This window comes from Eptatretus burgeri, chromosome 7 (assembly GCF_056783735.1).
Source record: "Eptatretus burgeri isolate ZD-2024b chromosome 7, Ebu_testis_v1, whole genome shotgun sequence".
Taxonomy (NCBI): domain Eukaryota; kingdom Metazoa; phylum Chordata; class Myxini; order Myxiniformes; family Myxinidae; genus Eptatretus; species Eptatretus burgeri.
Window position 1 is genome coordinate 63131275 of NC_140967.1, and position 23246 is coordinate 63154520.

General features: G+C 43.8%; 1 protein-coding gene across 3 annotated transcripts in view; it reads left to right on the top strand.

The window, feature by feature from the left end:
* The window catches only part of SAP130 (Sin3A associated protein 130), a 63116-nt gene that overhangs the window by 18742 nt on the left and 21128 nt on the right, over positions 1 to 23246 (top strand). For all 3 annotated transcript variants that reach the window (XR_015060170.1, XM_085888791.1, XM_085888792.1), the window contains exons 7-10: positions 4600 to 4741; positions 7712 to 7799; positions 18285 to 18347; positions 18672 to 18846. Coding sequence is in view for 2 of the 3 variants with exons in the window: in XM_085888791.1 (XP_085744917.1) it covers positions 4600 to 4741; positions 7712 to 7799; positions 18285 to 18347; positions 18672 to 18846 (468 nt within the window). In the remaining variant the exon portion in view is untranslated. The remainder of the gene's footprint in view (positions 1 to 4599; positions 4742 to 7711; positions 7800 to 18284; positions 18348 to 18671; positions 18847 to 23246) is intronic.

Genomic DNA, 23246 nt, shown 5'->3' on the forward strand with positions numbered 1-23246 from the left:
AACCAGTGCGAGCATGTAGAAATATCCAGCAACCACCGGCCACTGTACCTGCTTCATCTGCCATTGCACAGCACCTGGTTGCCAACCCTATCTGTGCAGAAATGTTCAGGATATTGAGCCGAGGTCGGAGCTTGTTTCATTTACGTATGTTGGAAGCAACCTTCATCCTTACCACCGATCCAATATTATGTCGTCAAAAGGAATTTGTACGATCTCTGTGTCTCTTTCAGCATGGAAGATCAAGGGAAGTATGTTAACAAATGGTGAATGGACCTGAGGGGAAACCCATCCCCTCTCTTTCCAGGATGCGGTTGCAAACGTCAATCATCGACGAGCTCTGCTCCAGCCAATGGGAGCTCGAGGTGAAGATGATGAGCCGACCAATGGGCGTTCGGATTAACCGTGATGCCATTACGGTTGAACCAATCAGCATCTACCTTATTGAGACCTGCGTATAAAGCACACGCCTTCACTTCCTCCTTCACTTGCTGCGATTTTTACCCTGAAGAGTGCAGCACGAAAAGCTTCGGTCACTATTATGTCGTGTTTGTTTGTATCCATATTAAAGTTCTGTCGTATCAAACATCTGTTTACATATACGTATATATAATCATAGTATCGTATAACATTGGGGCGGTTGGGATCATACATTTTTTAAGGCGGCGCTTCCAGCCAAAATAATAATAAAAAAACTAGATCGACTAATTTAAACATAAAAGTGAGAGCAGGCTCCGCTAATCTCAGGCACGAATTCCTTGAGAGCAGACCTGGCCTGAGACCGGGTCTGCTCTCACTTTTTTGTTCAAATTAGCGGAGTCGATCTAGTTTTTTAATTTTGGTTTGAAACGCCTATTTCTTCTTCTCTTTAAAAAAAAAAAAATATATATATATATATATATATATATATATATATATATATATATATATATATATATATATATATATACACATATTGTTATGGAACCAGGGTCGGGAGCGAAGACCAGATTACGGAATCGCAAGCCGTCACACACGAATAACTTTGTGACGCGGCGGGCCACTAATCGATCGTGAGCGCCAATAACTCGACCACGTGATTTAGGATCCTCTGTCTGATACCGTTTACCTCAAGGTCACGTGATTTAATTACCGGCAGACACGCCCTTGGCACACACACACACACACACACACACACACACACACACACGATTGGATATCGCCCAGAGAGAAAGGGTGCAGATGAGGTTGAATGAGCTCTCAATACCTGGCGCAGTCGGCAGACCAACACAACCCAGAACGCTGAAAGAGAGGTCGGTGGAAGGAATACTGGTGGTGTGGGAGGTGTGGTGTACTGCAATGTGGGGGGTGTGGTGTCGTGCCAGAGGAAAATGGGATTGCGAGTCAATAATGATCCTTGTGCGTCCAAAGAAGACGGGATAGAGAAGTGGATGGAGAGAGAGGAGAATAGATGCCTGAGGAGAAGGATCGCTAATCTAACCATGTAAAGGTCTATTTGTGCACCTCATTGGGACGCTGTGCCTGAGCGTTCCCACCTCGAGATGTGGCGCGTTATCTCCTGCTTAATCACTTTGCCGGGGCTTGTGGCAACGTGCGATCCACACTGAACCAACTGGCTGCACGGGGGAGGTGGAACGTTGACAGCACGGCAGGGAGTCTCAGCAGTTGCCTTGGATCAGGTTCGTAAGAAGAAGCACGTCCTGGCAATCGCACACCAATAACGAAGAGCCAGCAAAGGGGAGGCAGCAAAGAAGAGCTAACGGCTCCACACCCCCTCTTTTATAAGCCCCGGGCGAAGGGTGGGATGATGACCCAAAGCGACATGCTGTGACCAAAATCCTGCTTCTCGATTGAGCCACAGCAGCCCAAGCCATGCCCTGCCAAGCTCTGTTGCCCATCCGCTTTGGCATGGGTCGAAGTTCCTCACCCAACATAGGGCATGCTCCCTGAGCCAGCACCCCGGCTCTGAACGTGCTCCGAGTGCAGTCTGAATGTCGAATAGCAATGGACTTTCCCCTGTCATTCACGGGCCCCCGGGCCCCATTCCAAACTCCCGGATCGCCCTTCTTGCGACCCCTGTCTTGCCGTGGTCTGGCGACTGGATGAGAGTCATATCGATTCCGCGTGCTCACCCGGGACATCCAGGGCGAGATGCGGTTAAGCCATCAACGTCGTCGCTTAGCCAAGCATCGCACGATGCTGAGGACAATCCGAGTCGTGCAGTACTCCTCTTTATGGAGTGGCGAATTGTAGCGATGCAGTGATACGGGAATATTTTTCCTGTGTGCGGGAGGCGTTTGTGGTCGAAGTGGTGAGTTTTGGTGAGCGAGGTGCGATGTCAGGTGATGTGCCGGTTGGGGATTGGTGTGCAGATTTGAACAAATTGATGGCGTGTTGTCCGTGCGCGGGTTTTGTAGTGTGTGGTAGATCCGAGCCACGGGAGGCATTGTGGTGTGCTTATTATCAATCGCAAATTGGATGGCGTTTGTGCTTGCATGCTTGTTTTGTATGATGGCTAAAAGGAAAGGGTTGGAATAGGAATCAGAATATTAATTTGAGATAGTTACTAGACCCAACTACAAGACCTCACGCAACGCACTTTGTCCCTTGAATGCACTATACATGAGGGGAGGTCTGACTGCACAAAGACGAATGAAATAATTGCTTGGGGGTCACTGTGTGTTGGTTGCCATTGCCTTAGGCTTAGAGGCATGCGGTTTTGCAAAAACCACAACAATGTATACATGTATATCTTTCTTAACCACTCATTGACTGATATTAATGTTTGGTAGCTTGTGGGTGACATAGAAAACTGAAATTGCATGTGCCGACGGACATCGAAGCTGATACACTGTGAAAAATCACAGTTCTGTGAGAAAGCATCCGTAAATGAAAAAAAAAAAATTAAATGCGGGTGAGCGACCCGAGACAATGGGGAAGCACGGTTCGTTATTGCTTACGATGTGTAAGCATACCCTGCTATTATGTGTATTTTCAGTAACACCTCGCCATACGCTGTTTCTCAACACTTGTTTTTGTTTTATGCTCCTTATACATTTTAACTTGACCTCCATAATCTGCTCACTGGCTTCAGGCATAGCCAATGTGTTCCACCTCAGTGTTTCACAACAACCGGTCCGGACATGTTTCAGTCTTTGATGTTTTCTTGACGGTCCGTTTGAGCTTTAATTGTATTTCACTTTCAAAGGTTAAAAAAAATCACTTGGTTTCATATGAAATGAGAAGGGTACTCGGTAGAGTTCATGCCTCAGCTACGTAATGCCTGATCCACGAGAACATATCGGGCCCTATACATTTTTGAAATATCGTGCGATATATCGTTTTTTGTCCCTCTCTCAATGGTGAAGAATCACTTAAAAAAATTAAATAATTCTGAATCCGGATCTGGATATGAGATCTTCACCAAAATTGAATCGATTTGTCGCGGTTTCTGTCCACCAAGTTTCATCCGAATCCATCCACAACTTTTTGAGATCGTGCTATATATTAGTGTAGCCCTATCTCTCAATGGTGAAGAATCGTTTAAAAAAGTCTTGTATTCGGATCTTCACCAAAATTGAATCGATTCTTCCTTGTCACACACCCAACGTATCCACCAAGTTTCGTCCGAATCCGTCCACAACTTTTTGGGATATCCTGCACACAGACAAACAGAAAGGGGTGAAAACATCACCTCCTTCACCGACGTAGGTCGTGAATGTAATGTCAGTGAATCTGTATTTCAGCAGATCCAAATCACTACCTCGTACTGCAGTTTGCCTAAATTTACGTTCCACTCCAACAGCTCCGCTCCAGGTATTCCATTTAACCTGATGTGTTGGCGTACAGATATTTGAGCATACAGTGCAGTGCAGTATGTCCTGCATAAACCCTGAAATAGAAGGTGCCTTTGGATCGTTTTTTGTTTTAACAAATAAATATTGAGGTAAATGTAATGGAGATGAGGAATGTGATAAAGAAAGTAATGTGGTTTACAAACTCACACCACGTGGAGCTCATGTCGAGTGTCAAGCAAGAGAGCAGCACTTGGGCCTACCATTTTTTCGGACTTTGGTATAACTCAGCCAGGGTTTGAACCACCGACCTCCCCAGACTCAGAGTGGATGCTCTCACCATTATGCCACTGAGGCTTGTGATAGAAACGGAAGTTTTAATATTTAGGTTTGATTGACTTGCTATACAGTTTTGATGTTTTATTTATATATATATATATATATATATATATATATATATATATATATATATATATATATATATATATATATATATATATATATATACTTTTACTTTTCAACAATGTGAATATGGGATATCTTGTTTTCCTCTGGTGAAGTGTTTTTATATGTTTAACTATTGATTCTGCTTGATTATTTGTGAACTTCTCTCCTGTTTATTGGTTCATTTATTTATGTTTTGCTTGTGGTTGATAAAGTATCATGTCCATATTACATCCTTGGAAATTGTCAAGATTTGATCCGTTTTCCTTTTCTCGTCTTGTTTTGTTTTCAAAATTATTTGATGCATTTTAAAATCAGTCACAGGTGTAATTTTGTGGTAGTGATGCCAGTCTGTGTCTTGTAGACGTTCCTCATTGGCAGCCTCAGCTGTTGGCGTTGGCATACAACCTCAGGTTCAGAGTGGGCTTGAGCCCCTAGTTCGCTTCCCAATACCCTCTCATTCAAACCCTGGACTTTCCAAGCTGCAGCTGCAGGCACTTCCACAGGTAAGCAAGCTGCTGGGGATGTATTAATGTGAACGGTTATCTTAGAACAAGTGTATCGGGGAAAATGCCATCTTTCAAAGTTGGATGGAAAGCCAGCTATCCCATTTGTGGATTGGCTCTGGATTTTAAAAAGTTCATGCTGTCTATTAAATTGTGTGCAGGTACTTTAACCACATTCTCTGTTTTAAGTTAGCTGTATAATTTGTGGATTGAAATTTTCAGCAGACATATTGAATTGCGTTTTGGAAAATCCTATTCATCGTAAATTTTACCACTTTTGTGTTTAGCCCAAATACGAAAGTTAGTTAATTGTCAAAATTATTTTATTACGTCTTGTCATGTCATGTGAATGGGAATCCTGTCTACAACTTATTCGTACATAAATGAATGCAGTTTCTCACAACTTAAGTTGTCCTGCAGGTGCTTCAATAACATGCTAGGTACCGTTGATAGTTAAAAGCAATATGGATGTGTAACAGTGAGCAATGAAAACCATCAAAGGGTGTCCCTTTCTCCCGACCTTCGTAACTTTAGGAGTTTTCAAATCAAATGATGACTTTATTTTATTTTAAGAGCGAGGCTCATGGAAGAGTAAATTAAAACTGACAGTGGGACAAATGTCAAGGGACTGAACAATGAGGAAAAGACCAGGAGGGGCAACAGTAACCCTGAAACTAGCAAATGAAATGGTTGGATGAGGAAAGATCAGGGGTCAAAATTGGGGATGACATGAGTTGGTGGTGCACTGTTAGCTTGAAGCCCTGGAGGGAAGAGTGAGACAGAACAGGTTTTGGAAAATGGCTCCGTAGATGGGAGAAATTGGGAATGAAAGAGTTGAGTTATGCGACAATGCGTGCGTGAGAATCACAGAAACCACACCAGGTTGGCAACTCTTTTGAAATTATTCCCGACCAAGTAAATAACCAGGGGATGGTGAAATCACGACGGCAGGTTGAGGGGGAAACGGGACTCCTAAATAAATTGTATACATTGACAATAAAACCAATGGCGCTCCACACGAGACTTGTTCACAAATGGAGGAAGGAAAACGAGAAAACCCGGGTGAGGCCTGAGCTGCTGGTGGATGAAGCGGGCAGGAGAGACAAACAGGCGACGGCAAAGTTACACTGGCAGGACGACAAAGACAGGAGTAGGAACCAGGAACCAGGGACGAAGAACAGGCGATCAGGAATGACGAAGCAGGAACACAAGAAGGCAGGCAGGCACCACGCATGGACAGAGCAACCGTTTTTCCTCAGCAATCTCTTCCTCCTTGCTTTGCGCCAACACTTGCGAGCTCTTCCCAGAGGTTCTGAAACTCCGCCCTTTGGGAGGGAGGTGATTCAAGCACCGCCTTTCTCTCTCTTCGTTTTGTCCTCACCTCGGCATCCCGGGAGACATTACAAGGGGGTTGCACATACGATTGTCTTAACCTTAATCCCAAACTAATCATAACCATGCACCATCCCCCGTCGCCTGTATGATGCACAAACACAATCCTTAAGCTAACGTTTCCATACTTAATTACATTGAGATGGGCTAATGACTAACTACTTAGATAGGGATTGGGGCCAAGCATGAACCCTGGGTAAATGCACCACAAATGTCACCCTCCTAGTGAGGTTTGGCACCAAATTTCTAACGACTGTGGGTTTGGCTCATGCCATAGTTAAAATTCCCAAATTTGAACCAGCTCCAGGCTGACATGCCAGTGGCCAGAAAACAAGGTTTATTATAACGAAAAGGGGTGGGGAGAACAAGGAAGCAACACACTGATACTGTAGTTATTTGTCCAATCTAAATCCTAACGTGCCCATGAAACTGCGACGGATTAAAGTAGTACCATAACCACTCACCATAAAGAATAAGACAAAAACACCCTGTCCCCGTTCACGAATTGCTCAGGGTGGTGAAGCTTGGTGATATTTGCTCTCTCAGAGACAGAGACAGAGACAGACAGGGAGAGACAGATATAGATATAGATATATGATGATGGCTTGGGTGCGTCTGAGCTTTTGCGACCGGTCAACGCAATGCACGCATCTTCTTCCCTGGCGCTCGAAGTGTAGTTTTCAACATTGCTGTCTGGCTCGCGTTGCAGGAGCCCTCAAATCGACACGAATCTTGATTCCCGTGCTCCTTGAGTGTTGGCTTCAAACTCTCCCGCACTGTGAATCGCACTCAACTCCACTGTTCCCAAACTGCCTGTTCCCCACTGCCCCTCCCGGCATCCTCAGCCTTCAATAACCATGCGACTGTGCACCACTGCATGTCTATTGGCTCACTGCCTGGCTTCTCGTCGCTTGTAGCGGTTGATCACAGCTTTAGTCCTCAGCAAGGTTGTTACCTTTTGCACTGTCACAGGGTCTTGCTTATGCCTTCCCCGAGGGAGTAGTGGGGTCTGTTTCGATGACTTGTGGAGCTGGTAAAACTATTTGTTAAAAGTACACAGAGACAGATTGCATAGGGAATGGTTTTGAGGATTGAGGGGGGTGGGAGAATGGTGGGAGTCTTTTTTAGAAACGCTCTGGAAGGGAAGGGTCACATTTATCAGCTCCGACCAAACTTTGACACATGCCCTATCATCTTACACAGGAACCACACACTTATGCGAAATGTTTATTAATGACATCGTTAGTCTCTCTTACATCCATTGCCCCCCCTACCCCCCTCCCCAATCACCGTTTCTGCAACAGTATTAAAGTGTTTGAAATTTACAATGATTTTTTTCAAAACCTGTTTGTTTGTTTTGTTGTTTTTTTAAATCTTGAGCAGTATTGCCATCAAAGTGGTGAAGCCATTGTGAATTCCTTTCTTGTAATATGCATCCTCAATGTTTTAACGCCACAAGCCAAATCCTCACACATCACTCTATTCATTGTGAATATACAGTACATAATGATGTTACACCATGTGCTGTTCTTGATAAAACTCAAAGCAATGTTTATCCATATGTCCCTGACCCTACAGAAGACTCTACTGGGGCCTCCCATTGCTGTTACTGTTGCTCCCATCCAGGGTGGTTGTTCAACAGGATTGACTCCAGTAGTCTCACAAGGTGCTTTGGTTTTCTCGTGTAATTCTGTAGTGATGCGGCACAGTGGCGATCTTTGGCTGAAACCTTCTCATATATTGTGACGGTTATGAAACCGGCCCCTGGTGAACGACCATCCATGATATATGATATGATACGTAGAAGTTCCCTAGTCAGTTATTTGGTTAGTGTATGTACCCACACATTTTCTAAGGTAAATGGAGTACATGCGTTGTGTGGGTTATTGGAGGTCTTCTTTGTTGTCTTCTACACTGCTTCTGTTCTTCCTTTTATTCCTGCTTTAAATCCTCTCTTATGCATGGCTCGCATACGGTTGCCATTTCATACACTGCATAGTACAATTCGGTTCTCCCTCTTTACCAAAATTCCCATTTAACATTCTTCAAGTATATATCAGGTACAACCAGCTATTCGTAAATTCCCTTTCTTTCTTTTCTTAACCAGATTTTTCCACAGCTCATTGCGGTCGAGAAGCGTTTGCTCTGCCTTCTTTGTGAGAACAAACGCAGGTTCCGCTGCTGTACATAGAGTTCTTATTCATAACATGAGAAATTTGGTTTCCCTCGCATTTTTAATTTCCAAATGCTGTCCATCCTGCTTCAGTATCTTTTCATTCTTCAATGTGATAAAGTTGAATGTCCTCTCTTGCATAGTGCTTGAACATTCTTTTTTTGGATTCGCTATATATGCAAGATATCCCTTATTGTCGTGTGTGTGTGTGTGTGTGTGTGTGTGTGTGTGTGTGTGTGTGTGTGTGTGTGTGTGTCTGTCTGTGTATGTGTGTGTATGTGTGTGTATGTGTATGTGTGTGTGTAAGTGTGTCTGCAATGCGAGGCTCCACAGCATGAACCAGCAAACCGATTTCGATGAAACTTTGCCAACATGTGCAATATGTGCTGGGAATGTGCGCGTTTGAATTTTGTTGCCTAGCAACCACCCGTTGCTGTGCAGTGGCCGAAAAACCGCGTACAGTATTTTCAATACTTGTCCTTCAGTTTTGAATGAAGAGAAACGAGACTTTGGAATTAAACACTTCGAGATATTTAGAATTTTACTCGAGTCGATTTTTTTGATTGAGGTTTTATTTTTCAAATGGTAGTCCTTCAAAAATCGGGTGTCTATTTACCCTCATTTTTTGAGGGGCTTTGGAAAGTGGGCGGAGCTTATGGAAAGTGGACGTGGTTGATGAAAAGTGGGAGTGGAGTAGGAAAGTGGGCGTGGCTTATGGAAAGTGGGCGTGGCTTATGAAAAATATTGTATGGCTCAGGAGGTGTGGTCAAACGAGCATTGAGAGAAGTTTTCCGTGTGTGTGTGTGTCTGCAACGCGAAGCTCCACAGCACAAACCAGCAACCCGATTATTTTTCAAATGGTAGTCCTTCAAAAATAGGGAGTCTATTTACCGTCATTTTTTATGAGGAGTGCCAGTTGGCAAAATACGCAATAGGAAAAATCTTGCCAGGCACAGGAACAATTGTATGTGAACCAATACGTCTCGGCAATGAATCTTCGTCGGTGGATCGGTCAGAATGAAAAGCATGGTATCCAGCGCTTCGATCCTAGCGAATCCCTCGTCGCCCACCGGCTTGTTTTTGTCTTTGTCATATTCCTTTTAGTCTTTCTATTTGTTTGTTTGTTTATTTATTTATTTTGATTTTTTCCCGCTTTCAGCATTGCATGGAGTTTGAATGATCGATGTTTTCATCTTTCTCCGCCACCCTGTATTCCTTTACTTCCCAATGTAGCTGTTGCCTTGAATATTTTCGTGAGATTGTTTGCCCCTGTCCGACGCCTTTTTCTCTGTTGTTGTTGCCACTAATTTGGTGCAGTGTTGGTGTCGGTGTTCCTCCATTGTTGACTTCCCTTAAAAGTCGATATATCTCGTGATGATGTTTGGATGATGTCGAGCTTCGATTGTGTCATTTATTTCCACACGAGACCGCAGGTGCAATTTATATTCTCTTTATAATTCCAAAAGCTGATTTATTGTTTGAAATTGATCCATTGTGGAGTCTCCACTTGTACACTTACTCCCATGGTCAGTTGTTGTGCAGCTTCATTTGTGAGTCTGCTATTGACAACTTTTGTGAACAATTAATAAATATTGCAGAGCAGGCTCATTTTATGATCATAGCTCAGGTCTTTCTCATCTCCTTTCCTTTGTGAATTTGTACCAGCTCTGAGTTTTTCCAAGTTAGGTGGATTTTCTTCACTTTCCAGGCACTTGTAAATAGCTTTGCCAATTAACTGTAGAGGAAAATATATTTTTCTACAGTTTCTATGTCTCACGGAAGAGTTGTCACTCGCACCAACTGCTCGTTCCTGCACTCACATGAACATCGCACATGCACACAGAGACCGCAAACAACATAAGACCTCACTTCAGACAGATGCAGCCTTTGATCTTGTGGGGGGGGGGGGGAGGCACTTCCTGGAATATACTTGGGTGCCAGCAGTGCCATGTTGTGATGGCCCTTTTCTTTGTGCAGTTGGTGAGATACATTTAGGGATGATATGGTTCAGCACCACCTGTTCACATCTGTTGCTGGATTCTTCTTCACCAACATGAAAGTTCATTAATTTTTACCTCTGCCACCAAAGGTGGAAGCAGGTTATGTTTTCACCCCTGTTTGTTTGTTTGTGTGCAGATTATCTCAGGTTATGGATGGATTCCACAAAGTTTGTGGGCAGGTTGGGTGTGTGACAAGGACGAACTGGTTAGATTAGATTGTTACTGTATTTTGACTTATTCATTCCCATTTTTGGTTCGTGGGCGCCAGCAGTGACTACTATTTTTGTTGTGTCTGTCTGTCTGTCTGTCTGTGACTCTCTCCAGAGCATAGCTCCGTGATGTTTGATGCGATCTTGATGAAACTTGGACACAAGATAAAAATCATGGTCTAGTTGTGTCTTTTTGTTTGAGGTGCGTCCCACGCCCCTTGTGGGCGGAGCCACGCCCACTTGAACTTTTTATTTTTTTCTCGTAATTTCATTTCCTCGAAGCTGTGCGTAATGTCCATAAGTACAACATAAAAAATCCGATTTTATTTGGTCAATTTTGACGGAAGAAAGGTTTTTACAGTAAGGCCAAAAAAAAAAAATGTTGCATTGGCGTAACCCGCCCGACCCTAAAAATTCCGCCGACCCTACGTTTTTTTTTTTTGTTTTTTTGCTATCGAAAAATTTTGCCGACCCTATTTTATTGCTATTTTTGTTGTTTTGCTATCGTTTTCAAGTATCTTGTTGATTGCGATCGCGATCGCAAAAACCCGGAAGTGTTTCGGACAGAACCCGCCGACAAAAAGGGTGGTACTCGAGCCGGGGGAGATTTTGGGAGGGATTTATTAGGAAAAAAAAAAAATAAAATAAAGATCCCGACCGACCTACCCTATTTTTCAGTGACCCGTTACGCCAATGCAACTTTTTTTTTTTGGGCCTAAGGCTTCCTCAAAAGCTTCCACTAACTCAATTGTACCTATCGTGGCATTGTTCAATAATGCCCGCGAACCATCGTTGCCTCCCGGCTAGTCTTGATTGCTTATTCTTCAAGGTGTTGGGGATGAAAGACTTACCTCCGCCACCGAAGGTGGAAGGAAGTTATGTTTTCACCCCTGTCTGTCTGTCAAATGTCTATTTGTTTGTTTATGTGCAGGATATCTCAAAAAGTTGTGGATGAATTTGGATGAAATTTTGTGAGCAGATTGGGTGTTACAACGACGAACTGATTAGATTTTGAAGATCTGGATCTGGCTATGAGAATTTTGAAGTGACTCTTCACCTTTGAGAGGTTGGGCCAAAAATGATATATACAGCATGATATCTCAAAAATTAATTGGGCCTGATATGTTCAACTGAATCGGGCATTGCGTGGCGAAGGTATTCACTCTACCGAGTGCCCTTCCAGCTGTATATAGGAAATCCCATTCATCTGCTTCCTCTTTTTATTTTTCTTTGCTTCAAAAATTTGCGACTGCTTCATTTTCCTCCTCTTCTTGTTTTTTCTCACTTTTACATTGATTTTTACCCACAATGATTGTTTATTTTAAAAATTGTTTTGGATTGGTGCTTACAAATCCTTCCGCTTGCTCGTATATTTCTTCCATGTCTTTGTTTTCATGACTTGTGTAGATTTGAATGATTTTTGGATGACATTTCTTCCTCAATTTAGTAATCAGTCTTTCAGTTCTGTCAAACATGTTCTTGCAACTCACATTCTTTCTGGCCAACTTGAGTTTTATCAGGAATCCAACTCCTTTAGCACTTTCTTCCTCTTTGCCTGATACTCCAAAGGAACTTTATATCCTGGACAAGATGAGAACATGATCAAACTTGCACATTAAACTTTCTTGAGTTTGAAATCCACATGAATTTAAAAAATGGCAAGGATGGAGGAACAATGGTATGAAGGGATTGGGATAAATGAAAAGAGTGATAATGTGGTGGAGGGGACTCTTCATGACTAATTCTGTTTTATTGACCAACAATAACCTTGCCAGGGCATTAAAAAAAAGGTTGAGTTTCTGGTAACCTGACCTACCCCCAAAGTTGCTTCTAACTCCAATGCATTTTATTTATTTAAGTTCCAGGGTGATTTCAGTAGTTTACTGCCATTTCCAGATTCTTTTGACTGTTTTGCCACAGAGGAGGGATGACTTCTGGGTGGCCATTTTATGTCCACTTTCAAGTGATCAGCTTGGCCATCAACAGCGATAATTTGTGGCGGTTTAACTCTGTTAAGGGTTCAGATAGTTTTCGAGACATTTTCAAAATGTTGCACAATCTGCCTGCCGACACATCGATGGTCTCTTGTTCACAATCAGAAAATGAACCTTGGACAGACATTTCTGAACTGACAACAGAAGTCATGGCTGCTGTTCGGTTTGTGCATTTAAAGTTCCGATGTAGTGACCGAGAGCCAAATGTTGTCATTCACATGAAGTCTGCTTGTCTTGTGAAAAATGGCTACCAGCCCCTACCACCAAAAAATTGAGTTTTACAAGCTCTCTTTATCACTGTTGAGACCAGCTTCAATGTTTGGAAATCTTGCAGGGATGATAAATTTGTGTCATTCAATCCTCCTACTTGAATAAACAATGCTATTTTACCTGTAATTCTGCATCACAATGAACATGTTAAAGTTCATGATTGTGTAGCTTTCCAACCATCAACGTTCCATTTAAACACCTACATTTCTATACATTTACATATATGTCCTACATATCCTTCCTTGGCCCATTCTGCAACCGGTCCAGACAGCATCAGCCCACATGTCATAAAAAGCCCCTGTTCCTCTGCTCTTGCTCACTCTCTGTCTGTTCTATTCACCCTCTCATTTGCTCAAGGTCATCTCCCATCTGCTTGGAAATCAGCAAACATTACTGCCTTGAATAAAAAAGGTGCAAAAATAGATCCCTGCAACTACAGACCACTCAACCTTCTGCCAATAATCTGCAAGGTGAAGGAATCCATCATCGCTTCAGACATTAAATCCTTCCTCTTCTCCAATGGCTTGATTTCCAATCATCAATTTGGTTTCGCACCAGGTCACTCTACCCTGGATATGCTGCTTCTGCTCTCGCAACAATGGATGGAGGTCCTCAATGCCGGACATGAAATCAGAGACATATCGCGTGCTTTTGACACTGTCTAGCACCCTGCCCTGCTCACCAAACTCTCTTCCTATGGTATTCAAGACCATCTCCACTCTTGGCTCGCAGACTTCCTCTCCTGTCGCAGTCAACGTGTGGACCGAAATGGAGTTCTTTCATCCCCTCTTCCTGTCCAGGCTGAAGTTCCTCAAGGCAGCATTCTGGGCCCTGTTATTGTTCTGGTTTTCATCAATGATCTCTCTGACTCTCTGGGAAATCCTCTTTATCTCTTTGCTTATGACTCCACCCTCTGCGGCACCATTTGTCATTCCTCACACCGGCAAGCAGCAGCTTCTTCACTCACTGCAGATCTGGGTATAATCACAAACTGGTCCAATATGTGGAACATGTCTTTCAATCCTGACAAATGTCACACTCTCACTATGTCTCTCCGAAAGGACCGTTTGGAACGCCCCCCCCCCCACCCACCATCTACTTTCTCAATTGGGAATCCTCCATCGTGCAAAGTCCTTTCGCGGCCCACCTGAGCTCCTGGCCACATACAAAGCTTTAGTCTGCAGCCTGATGGAGTAATGCTCTCCTCTCTGAGCTGGTGCTCCTGCCTCCCACCTTTCTCAGCTTCACGCAGTGGAAACCAAGGCATTTAGGATCATTGGTATCTCCCACGATGAGGCTGAGTCTTTGGGCCTCTCACTCTTTCACCACAGGTAGGTCGGTGGTCTTTCTGTCTTATACCGTCTCCTCTCTGACCTCACCCCCCCCGCTCTATCTACGATTTGAACCACCATATTTCTGCAGAGCGCTCAAGGTCCGCCAACAACTCCCTTCTGGGAAAACTACCAAAATCATGAATCACTGTCACCTTCACTCTTTCATTCCTCTTTTTCCCTGCCTTTGGAATAAACTCCCTCACTCTGTTCAATCCCATTCTTCCCTCCAGGCCTTCAAAACAGCTGTTCACCACCACCTCATATTGCCCCCCCCCATCCATATCCTCGATCTTTTCTACCCTCGTTAATCCACCCCAAACCCACCTCCTTCAAATTCCCTGCTGTCCTTCCTGAAAGTCCCTGTAATGTCCATCTTGTACACCCCTGTTCCCCACCCCATCCCTCTCCCTTCCACAGATCTCCGAATATCTCTGTCCCCCACTGTTTTGTCCTTGCCACTCCCGCCCCTCTTGTGTTATGCCCCCCTCGCTGTGCGTTGTGTGTTCGCTCTCATACGAGCCTCAACAAGGTATACATATATATATATATATATATATATTTATATATATATATATATATATATATATATTTATATATATCTTCTTCTTCTTCTTTCGGCTGCTCCCGTGAGGGGTCGCCACAGCGGATCATCCGTATGATCCGCATAGTGATTTGGCACATGTTTTTTTTTTTTTTACGCCGGATGCCCTTCCTGACGCAACCCTGGTCGCCTCTTTCGACACAGGGATAAGGTACACCTATTTTAACCGGGGTATACACCGGCCCAGTATACTGGTACTCATTTCGCCGACCTCGGAAGGATGACAGGCTGAGTCAACCCCCTGGTGTATTAATTCAGTGGCCCAACGGGGCTTAAACTCAGGACCTCTTGGATCCCAAGCCGCTGCCCGAACCACTGCGCCAACACCAGGCTTTTTGTATATATGTATATATATATATATATATATATATATATATATATATATATATATATATATATATATATATATATATATATATATATATATATATATTGTTACGGTTGTGGAAATTCACAGAACACCATACAGGTTCTTTAGATCAGTTATGTCGATAAGTGCATGTTCCAAATAGATTTCCCCACCGATGTTTAACGGGCAATTATTCGTGTGCAGGGCTGTGAATCTTCAGTTAGCCGTTATTCTTTTGCTGTCTTTATTTTGGAACAACCAGCTCTCAACAACCATGACACCCCCTCACCACCTACGCCACAACAACATCGCCTCACCTTCATCTCCACAAACGCCGCCATCTTTTCGTCAGCCACGGCAAATTCTACCAACGAACAACATCTCTGCCACCAGACGCGGGGACTCCCTAGTTGGGGCGAGGGCCGATGATCTCTGCAACGTCCGCTCTCTTCGCATGACTTGCGATCGGATCAAAAGGGGCGGAGCCAGCGAGGGGTGAAGGGTGAGAGGTCAAGGATCAGACCTCACCCACGCACCCCATTTTTTAAAAGGCGCGCTGGAACGCCAAGCGTGGAGTTGAAGTCGGAGTTCGGTTGGAGCCGAGCTGGAGCAAGTGGAGGTCTGGGTTCGCCGTGGAGCTCAGTCGGAGAGAGAGAGCCGAGGAGACGAGCTTGGAGCCAAGGAGCGAGTCCAGCGCAGGGCAATCAGAGCTCGGAGCGCCGCCAGCCTGCCGTGCCGCGCAGAGCTGCGGGTTTTTGGAAAAAGCCAGAGAGAGGTCGCCAGCCAGCAACAGAACGGTCTGAGGTGATCGGGCCTCGGGACGATCTGAGCAGACGCGGAGGAACGAGCGGGCTCTTAGAGAGAGCATCAACTCTGAAAGAGCAAAGGCCCGTTTGTTCCTCTGAGCCGTCGTCGGAAAGGCCCGAACCACCAGGCCGCACGGTGGGGCCTGGGCTAACCAAGTCGCGCGGTGCCAATTGCCGTGCCGACGAGCCAACGAGGGTCGCCGCAGCGAGTCACCACGAGGGTGACAGGTAACCAGCCCGGCCTCTCGGAGCTCTTGCGGTCTCCACGGCTCCATGAACTATAAAGACCCACGAGGTCCAGTTCTACCCCTTGCCTTTCCTGGGGTTTTTCTTTGAATGAATGTTGCGGCGCTGTGTCTGTCAAGTAGTAAACTGTTAAGTGCATGTGTGTAGATAATATTATCACGGTTGTAGTTCTTTTGTCATGCTTTTGTTGATTGCATAATTGCATGCGTGTTTGCCTTGCCTGACTGCATACGTGCATGCCTGCATACGTGCTTTGTAAATAAATGTCCTTGTGTGAATGTTGACCTGCTCGTTGCATCCTCTTCCCTCAGTTGAACTGCCATCATTAAGTTTGGAATATAGTTGGTTGTTAACCGATAAGAGAATCGGATCCGGAGGGGCTTGGCGATATACACCGCTCGGCAAATCGCAAACGGAGTGAGCTGCCTAGGCGGCTCGTTTCCAAGCAAGTCCCGTCGAGGTGTAAATCCCCGGCATTCATGTCTGCGCGCATACTTAGGTAAATCGACAATTCGGCGATCAGACCCTGTCGCGCGCGGACAGAATAGTTGGCTGATTTTCGGTGTGATTAAAAACACACCTGTGGGTGGATTTCGGCGTTGATCCGAAAGCTGCGACGGTTTGCCCGTCCGGTGGGCGAGAGCGGCTGTGATTGGCTAAAAGCGGTCGCTCGCACGCCGACGGGCGGAAAACTATAACAATATATATGTATATATATATTGTTATAGTTTTATGTATATGTATGTATATATGTATGTACATATAATATATATATATATATATATATATATATATATATATATATATATATATATATATATATATATATATATATATATATATATATATATATATACACACACACGAGGTGTGTTCAAAAAGTATCCAACCTTAATTTTTAGTGCGTAAACAAATGAAGCATGGGAGGTGTGGTTTGGTGCATGTATGTAGGCGATCCTAATCCGTATGTGTGAATATTTTCGCGCCTGCAGAAGCTGTCAGTCGCCGCCAGACCGCTGATGAGTGAGAAAGTGTTAGTGAGCGCCGTCGGATTTTCGTTTTTGACAAAATGACGGAAAAACTTGAACAATGCCACTGCATCAAATTTTGTGTAAAGCTTGGCGATTCCCAAGTGGAAACGATCCGCAAGATTCAACAGGCCTTCGGGAACAAAGCAATGGGCACCACACAGATAAAAGAGTGGTACAACCGCTTCAAAGATGGTCGCACATCAGTGGAAAGTGAAGCACGTTCTGGTAGGCCCTCAACATCCCGAAATGAGATCGTCATTGACCAAGTGAGGACCCTGCTGATGCAGGATCGTCTAATCATGATCAGAGAACTTGCAGATGAGGCGGGCGTCAGCATTGGATCCGTTCATTCCATTATGACTGAGGATTTGGGCTTAAGGAGAATCTCAGCGAAGTTCATGCCAAAGCTGCTAACTATCGAGCAGAAGCAACTCCGTTTGGAGATCGCACAGGACATGCTGGAGACTGTGAACAGCGATCCCAACTTCTTCAACACAGTGATCACTGGCGATGAGACCACAGTGATCCGTCATTTTGTCAAAAACGAAAATCCGACGGCGCTCACTTACACTTCCTCACTCGTCGGCGACTGTCAGCTTCTACAGGCGGGAAAATATTCACGCATACGGATTAGGATCGCTACATACGTGCACCAAACCATGCCCCCCTCGCTTCATTTGTTTACGCACGAAAAATTAAGGTTGGATACTTTTTGAACACACCTCGTGTATATATATATATCCCCACCTAACAACCACATTAATTGAGTGAACAATTAAAAATCATTGAGTTTGTTGCCGGAAAACCTAGCATTTTATTTATTTATTTATTTTTGGACTAGATATAAACAACAATGATTAAACAATCTGTTTTTGGAGAAGGTTGTATATTACGAATGCAAATTTTCAACGTAATTGTAAAATAATAAACTTTACGCTCTGGAAAGCGATGTTCATGGAGGTTGATCTGGAAACGGCAAACAGGTGATTAGACACAATGGTGACTGGAATGACATTCAGTGGATTTGTATAACTCCGCTGCATCATCACTTTAACTCGAATGAACCGCACACGCTTCCTAATGTTGTGCTGCAATCCTCCCACACTTCCCTTCTCCACTCCCTGCCCTTCCAATGTAGCTGGAACATCCACACCTCATGCAATCCATTCCCAACCAGCTTCAGTCCCAACAATCCCTGTCGGTAAGGAACTTTAGTTCAACATTTTTAAATTGAGACTTTGCATGAATCTTTAATTTTAATTTGAAATTAAAGTTGCAATTAGCATTGAGTAGCAGATTACCCGATTTAAATTCTCTTTTGTATTCACGTGGCAGGACATTGTTTGATCCAAGTTTCATATTGATTTTGCACCAGGGTGTTGTCATCACCTTCTTGTCATGCAGCATGTACTAGATGAGCAATATCACCTTTTATTGTGTCTACTTCTCTCCATTTCTTTGACTTGCCAAGTTGTTTTTTTTATTCTTCTTTTTTTTTTAACATATATTTTTTGTTTCGCTCCAGCCAAAGTTATCCCGCAGCAACAGCAGCAACAGCAGCAACAACCCCCCCGACTGCCCCTCGACTTCCCACCAGACCGACCAGGAAGCTTCCTGACTTTGCCTGGTGCCCACCGCTCGTCCCCGAACCCGGCCACAGCGTCGGGTACTGTCACCATGGATGGGAGAGGAGATGGCAGGTGTGCAATCAATGCAGTCAATTATGCTTCTTTTTTTTTTTTAAAGACACTTTTACAGACACGAGAGATGATCACTTTCACAATCAACCACTGCAGACTAATATAATGCCTTGGTATAGAATGTCTTGGAAATATTTCATTTCGAGGACCTCCACATATTACATATGTAAAATTGGCTGAAATTTTCACCTTACCCTCCCCCCCAACTCCAAGTATGCCCCACGCAGGCCTTTGTCTCTCTTCCATTTCCTCTTATCTCTTTACCAAATTGTCCAAATTCCCCTTTTTGCATGCTTAATACAATCAACTTGTCAATTCAGAGCTGGCTCTTTGCTTGCGTATGTACCCATCCACCTGTCTTTTGGCCGGGAGAATGTTTAGGAGGACAGGTGGTGGATGGGCGTAAAATGTTAATTATTTTTACTGTGTACAAGTCATGTTAATTATGGTAGTATCTGAAGGAGTAATAACGGGTGTAAATGCTTGCAGTTTGTAGTATTGTGTTGACTTCTTGATATTTATTAATGGCACTGTGGTGAGGAGTTTCACTTTCACGATGCAATAGTTTTACCATTCTCCAAGCAGAGATCCTGTCACCATGGTGATTTGTCTAGTACCTCTGCCTGATACTAATTCATATTCATCATATTCATGATGTCATCGCCTCAACGGCTTATTATGACAGCGAAAATTTTGATGTTAAATTTGCAATGCAGTTATTTCCTGTAGCCTCAACTCGTAATGAAACAAATGGTATTTCATTCAAATCCATTTTGGTTGAGGTTGAAATCTTCTGTGCGCATGGTATCTAGATGTGAAATGGCCATGTTCGGAGAACACTGGACGTCATTTTCATGGCAAAATACCCCCCCCCCCACGTCTGGCAAAGGTACCTCGAAGATATGAAGCGAAGTAACTTTGTATGGAAATTTAAGTTTTACTTGTTTCGACGACACTACAGTTCTCTAATATGTCACGCTCTATAAAGGTCGTGCTCCACCGGCTTGAGTGAGAGCACGTGATTTATTCGGGGTCGTAAAAAATGCTGCCCAAGACCCGTTCAAACCACTTTCTGTTGATCGTTTCTTTGGCGCTTTCGTTGGTGCTTTCTGTTCACAAGAGACCCAAATTTAGAAGAGGAAGAACAAAATCTTGATAATCCCGACTTGCCCACATCACCCAATATCGACAACGTGCCTGAACCGTCAAGTGCACGTGCCAACGATGGTGAATACCGCTCTGGGCATTTACCCATCTTCAAGTGAGGTCGAGGATGATGACACTCCTACTGTATATGCGTTTAAGCATTTATAATTTACTGCGAGAAGAAACATTCAAAGCTGCAATTTAATTGGTAACCATAAAAGTTTTAATTGACATGTACGTATACATTTATGGATGTACAAGTCAATACAATGTTGCAGAATAGAATCTGCAGGAACGCTTTACACAGATTGGCATCCTGGATGCAATCCAAGTATTTCACCCAAAGGCCTACCCAAATGACCCAAGACATCTAGACAATGGGGCAACAACCATTTAAATACCTTGCTTCACCATGAAGAGGAATATCAGCAGAACGATGGACAGGGTTTCCAAAGAATAGTTGACCCGGTTAGTCGCAGAGGAGAATTCCTTGCGTTTCAGGGGACAATGAGCTGGAATGGTGATGTAAACAGAACACATAGTGAGAGGAATGTACATTTCCACCATTTCAAACCAACAGAACTCATGTCAAAAGTATTTGGAGGCCCCCCTGGTGAAGACAGCAGAGTTAGATACAGGGAAATGTACAACTTGATGTCTTACTGCCTCTGTGTTATGGTAGGAAATGTGGAAGCGGAAACTGTTTTTCTCTGCAAAATCACACGAAGAGTCGATTATGGCCAGCTTGACATTTGGCCACTTAGATCAGCTCAATCAATTGAGTTATTCTGGTATAAAGATTGAAGACTGACTTTCAGGAGGCCTAAGAGAGCTTTTCAGAGTTGCAAACATGATTTTGTTTGGCAGCTTTAATGTGCAAATTGAGTGCTTTATTTCATGAGGGCAGTTATTGAATTAGGACATTTATCATTCCAGACTTTGCTATTATACAGTCATGCTTTTAATAGATGCAACTGTATCTGTGTATGTCTATTTTAGGAGGGGAAGTTTCAGTTGCAGATCTACCTTCCATCCATTGGGACCATACTCTGTGCAGAACGTTGGTGCTGCCTCAGCAGTCTCCTTGGCTATTGGGTACAATCCTGGACGGGTCACCACTCCAACACAGGATATCAGCAAGCTGGCACTCATTTTGCCGACCTCGGAAGGATGACGGGCAGAGTCAACCCCGCCTGGTATTAATTCAACAGCTAAGTGGGATCCCAAGCCCACCACTCAAACCATTAAGCCAACACCAGGCATACAGAACTACCTTGAGATGAGAACTCATTGAAGAAAAGCCAAATAGGTGTTTATTATATTGTAACTTAGATTATAATGAGAGAATACAATAATATCGATTGTAATAAGAGAACACGCACTGGATGAAAGACGAGTTACGAGTGGAGGCTGTCAGAGGTTCAGTGAAGATTTTGAAAAGAGCCCTTGGAACGAGGCTATTCGAACGATGTTTCACAATTTGGTTCATGAATAACGATCCTTTACCAAAAAGGAGGTGGAGATTTTGAGTTCTGGGACACCTTCCTCCCACCTTCTGAAACCCAAATGGAGATAACCAATGAGGGGAAAACCATGTCTGTGCTCTGTTGGTGATTACAGACATTCCTTCAATAACATCAGAGCACACTGTGGAAAAGTTGTATGATGCTCCGTTTGAAACTTTAGACATGTAATAATATGGGAACACGCACTGGAGAAAGTAATATATCTGTTCCATTTGTGCCAATAGCTATTTCATAAAATGACAACAAACATTTCAACAATGAGACATGCCAAAGCATTTCGGTCCGTTCTCGTCGGGGACAAAAACGCGAACAGAATGAAGGAGGAACAAAATAGACGTTTTGTAGACATGGAGTAATAAGGTCAACATTCATTGGTGGATAATCCACCCAATAGGATAGAAGGATGTTCATCAATATTCACCAACTATCAGAGCTTGCCCGCCGCTTCGCTGACGGACCAATTAGTTGTCCTGTTTGCCAAATTTGCCTTTGCATTGAGTGCTTGAACCCCTCCCCATCCTCACGTCCCACCCGCTAGCTCTTTGTCCCCACGTTTGTCCTGGTGTCTCCTCCCACTAGAAATGTCTCACAAACTATGACGGGCCTCACCGTTGGGGGGGGGGGCAGGGAGAAGGTAAGGACGACAAATTTACCAGTGCGAAGAGATTGCTTTCATCTCAGCATTGCCCAGGTAAAAAGTTAATTGTAATACCCTCTGCCACCACCAAGCATGATACACACTTACATTGAGAATTAACGCCCCCCCCCCCAACATCCCCACGTGAGGCTGCAGTCACATAAACTATGTTTACCCAACACCCACACACAGAGTTGTATTTATACCCCGAGTTTTGGAGTTTGTCACTTAAAAGATGTGGCTGTGCATAGAACATGTATGTATGTGTATATGTATATGTATATATATATGTACATTATATAATATATGAGAGATTTTTGCCTTCTGTAGGTATAGATATATAGAGGTCTTAAGCTCCAAATGGTCAAGGCCCAAAGCTGTCTAATTTTTCTGAAGGTGTAAGGGGTCTAAATGATGTTATGGTCTAAGGGTTCTAAAGGGACTTGAGCAATGTGAAGGTCCAAAGGGTCTTGGGGTCAAAAGGGTGAAGGGATCTGAAATGGTAGAAGGGGTTTTTAAGGGTCTTCACTTCGGTAAAAAGGGTCTTTTGGGTCCTCATGTTTTTTTGGGGGTCTTTTTGGTCCTCTGGATCTTTTGGGTCTTTTGAGTCCTTGGGATCTTCAGGGTCCTTGGGGTATTTTGGGTCTTTTTGGTCCTCGGGGTAATCTGGGTCTTTGGGGTCTTTTGGATCATCTGGGTTTGCATCCTCAGGGTCTTTTGGGCCTTCCAGATTTTTGGGGTCTTTTGGGTTATCAGAGTTTTCTCGATCTTTGGGGTCCTCAGGGTCTTAAGCATCTTGGGAGTCTTCAAGGGTTTTCACCGGTCGAAGGGGTCTCAGCAGTCTAAAGGATTGAAGAGTATATTCCAATAGTACATAATTAATATATGGGTGTTTGAAGTTAGGGTGAAACTGACATTCAAATAGTACGTAATTAATAGACGCATCATCACACAGCTTAACGGTTTCACGGATGGGTGGACCGACTGTGTTTTTAGTTTTTATATTTTCTCGTGTGGATCGGCTTGCAACGCTCACCTGTCCACACGTCATTGCAGAGATTGACATCACAGATTTGCTGTGTTGTCATGAT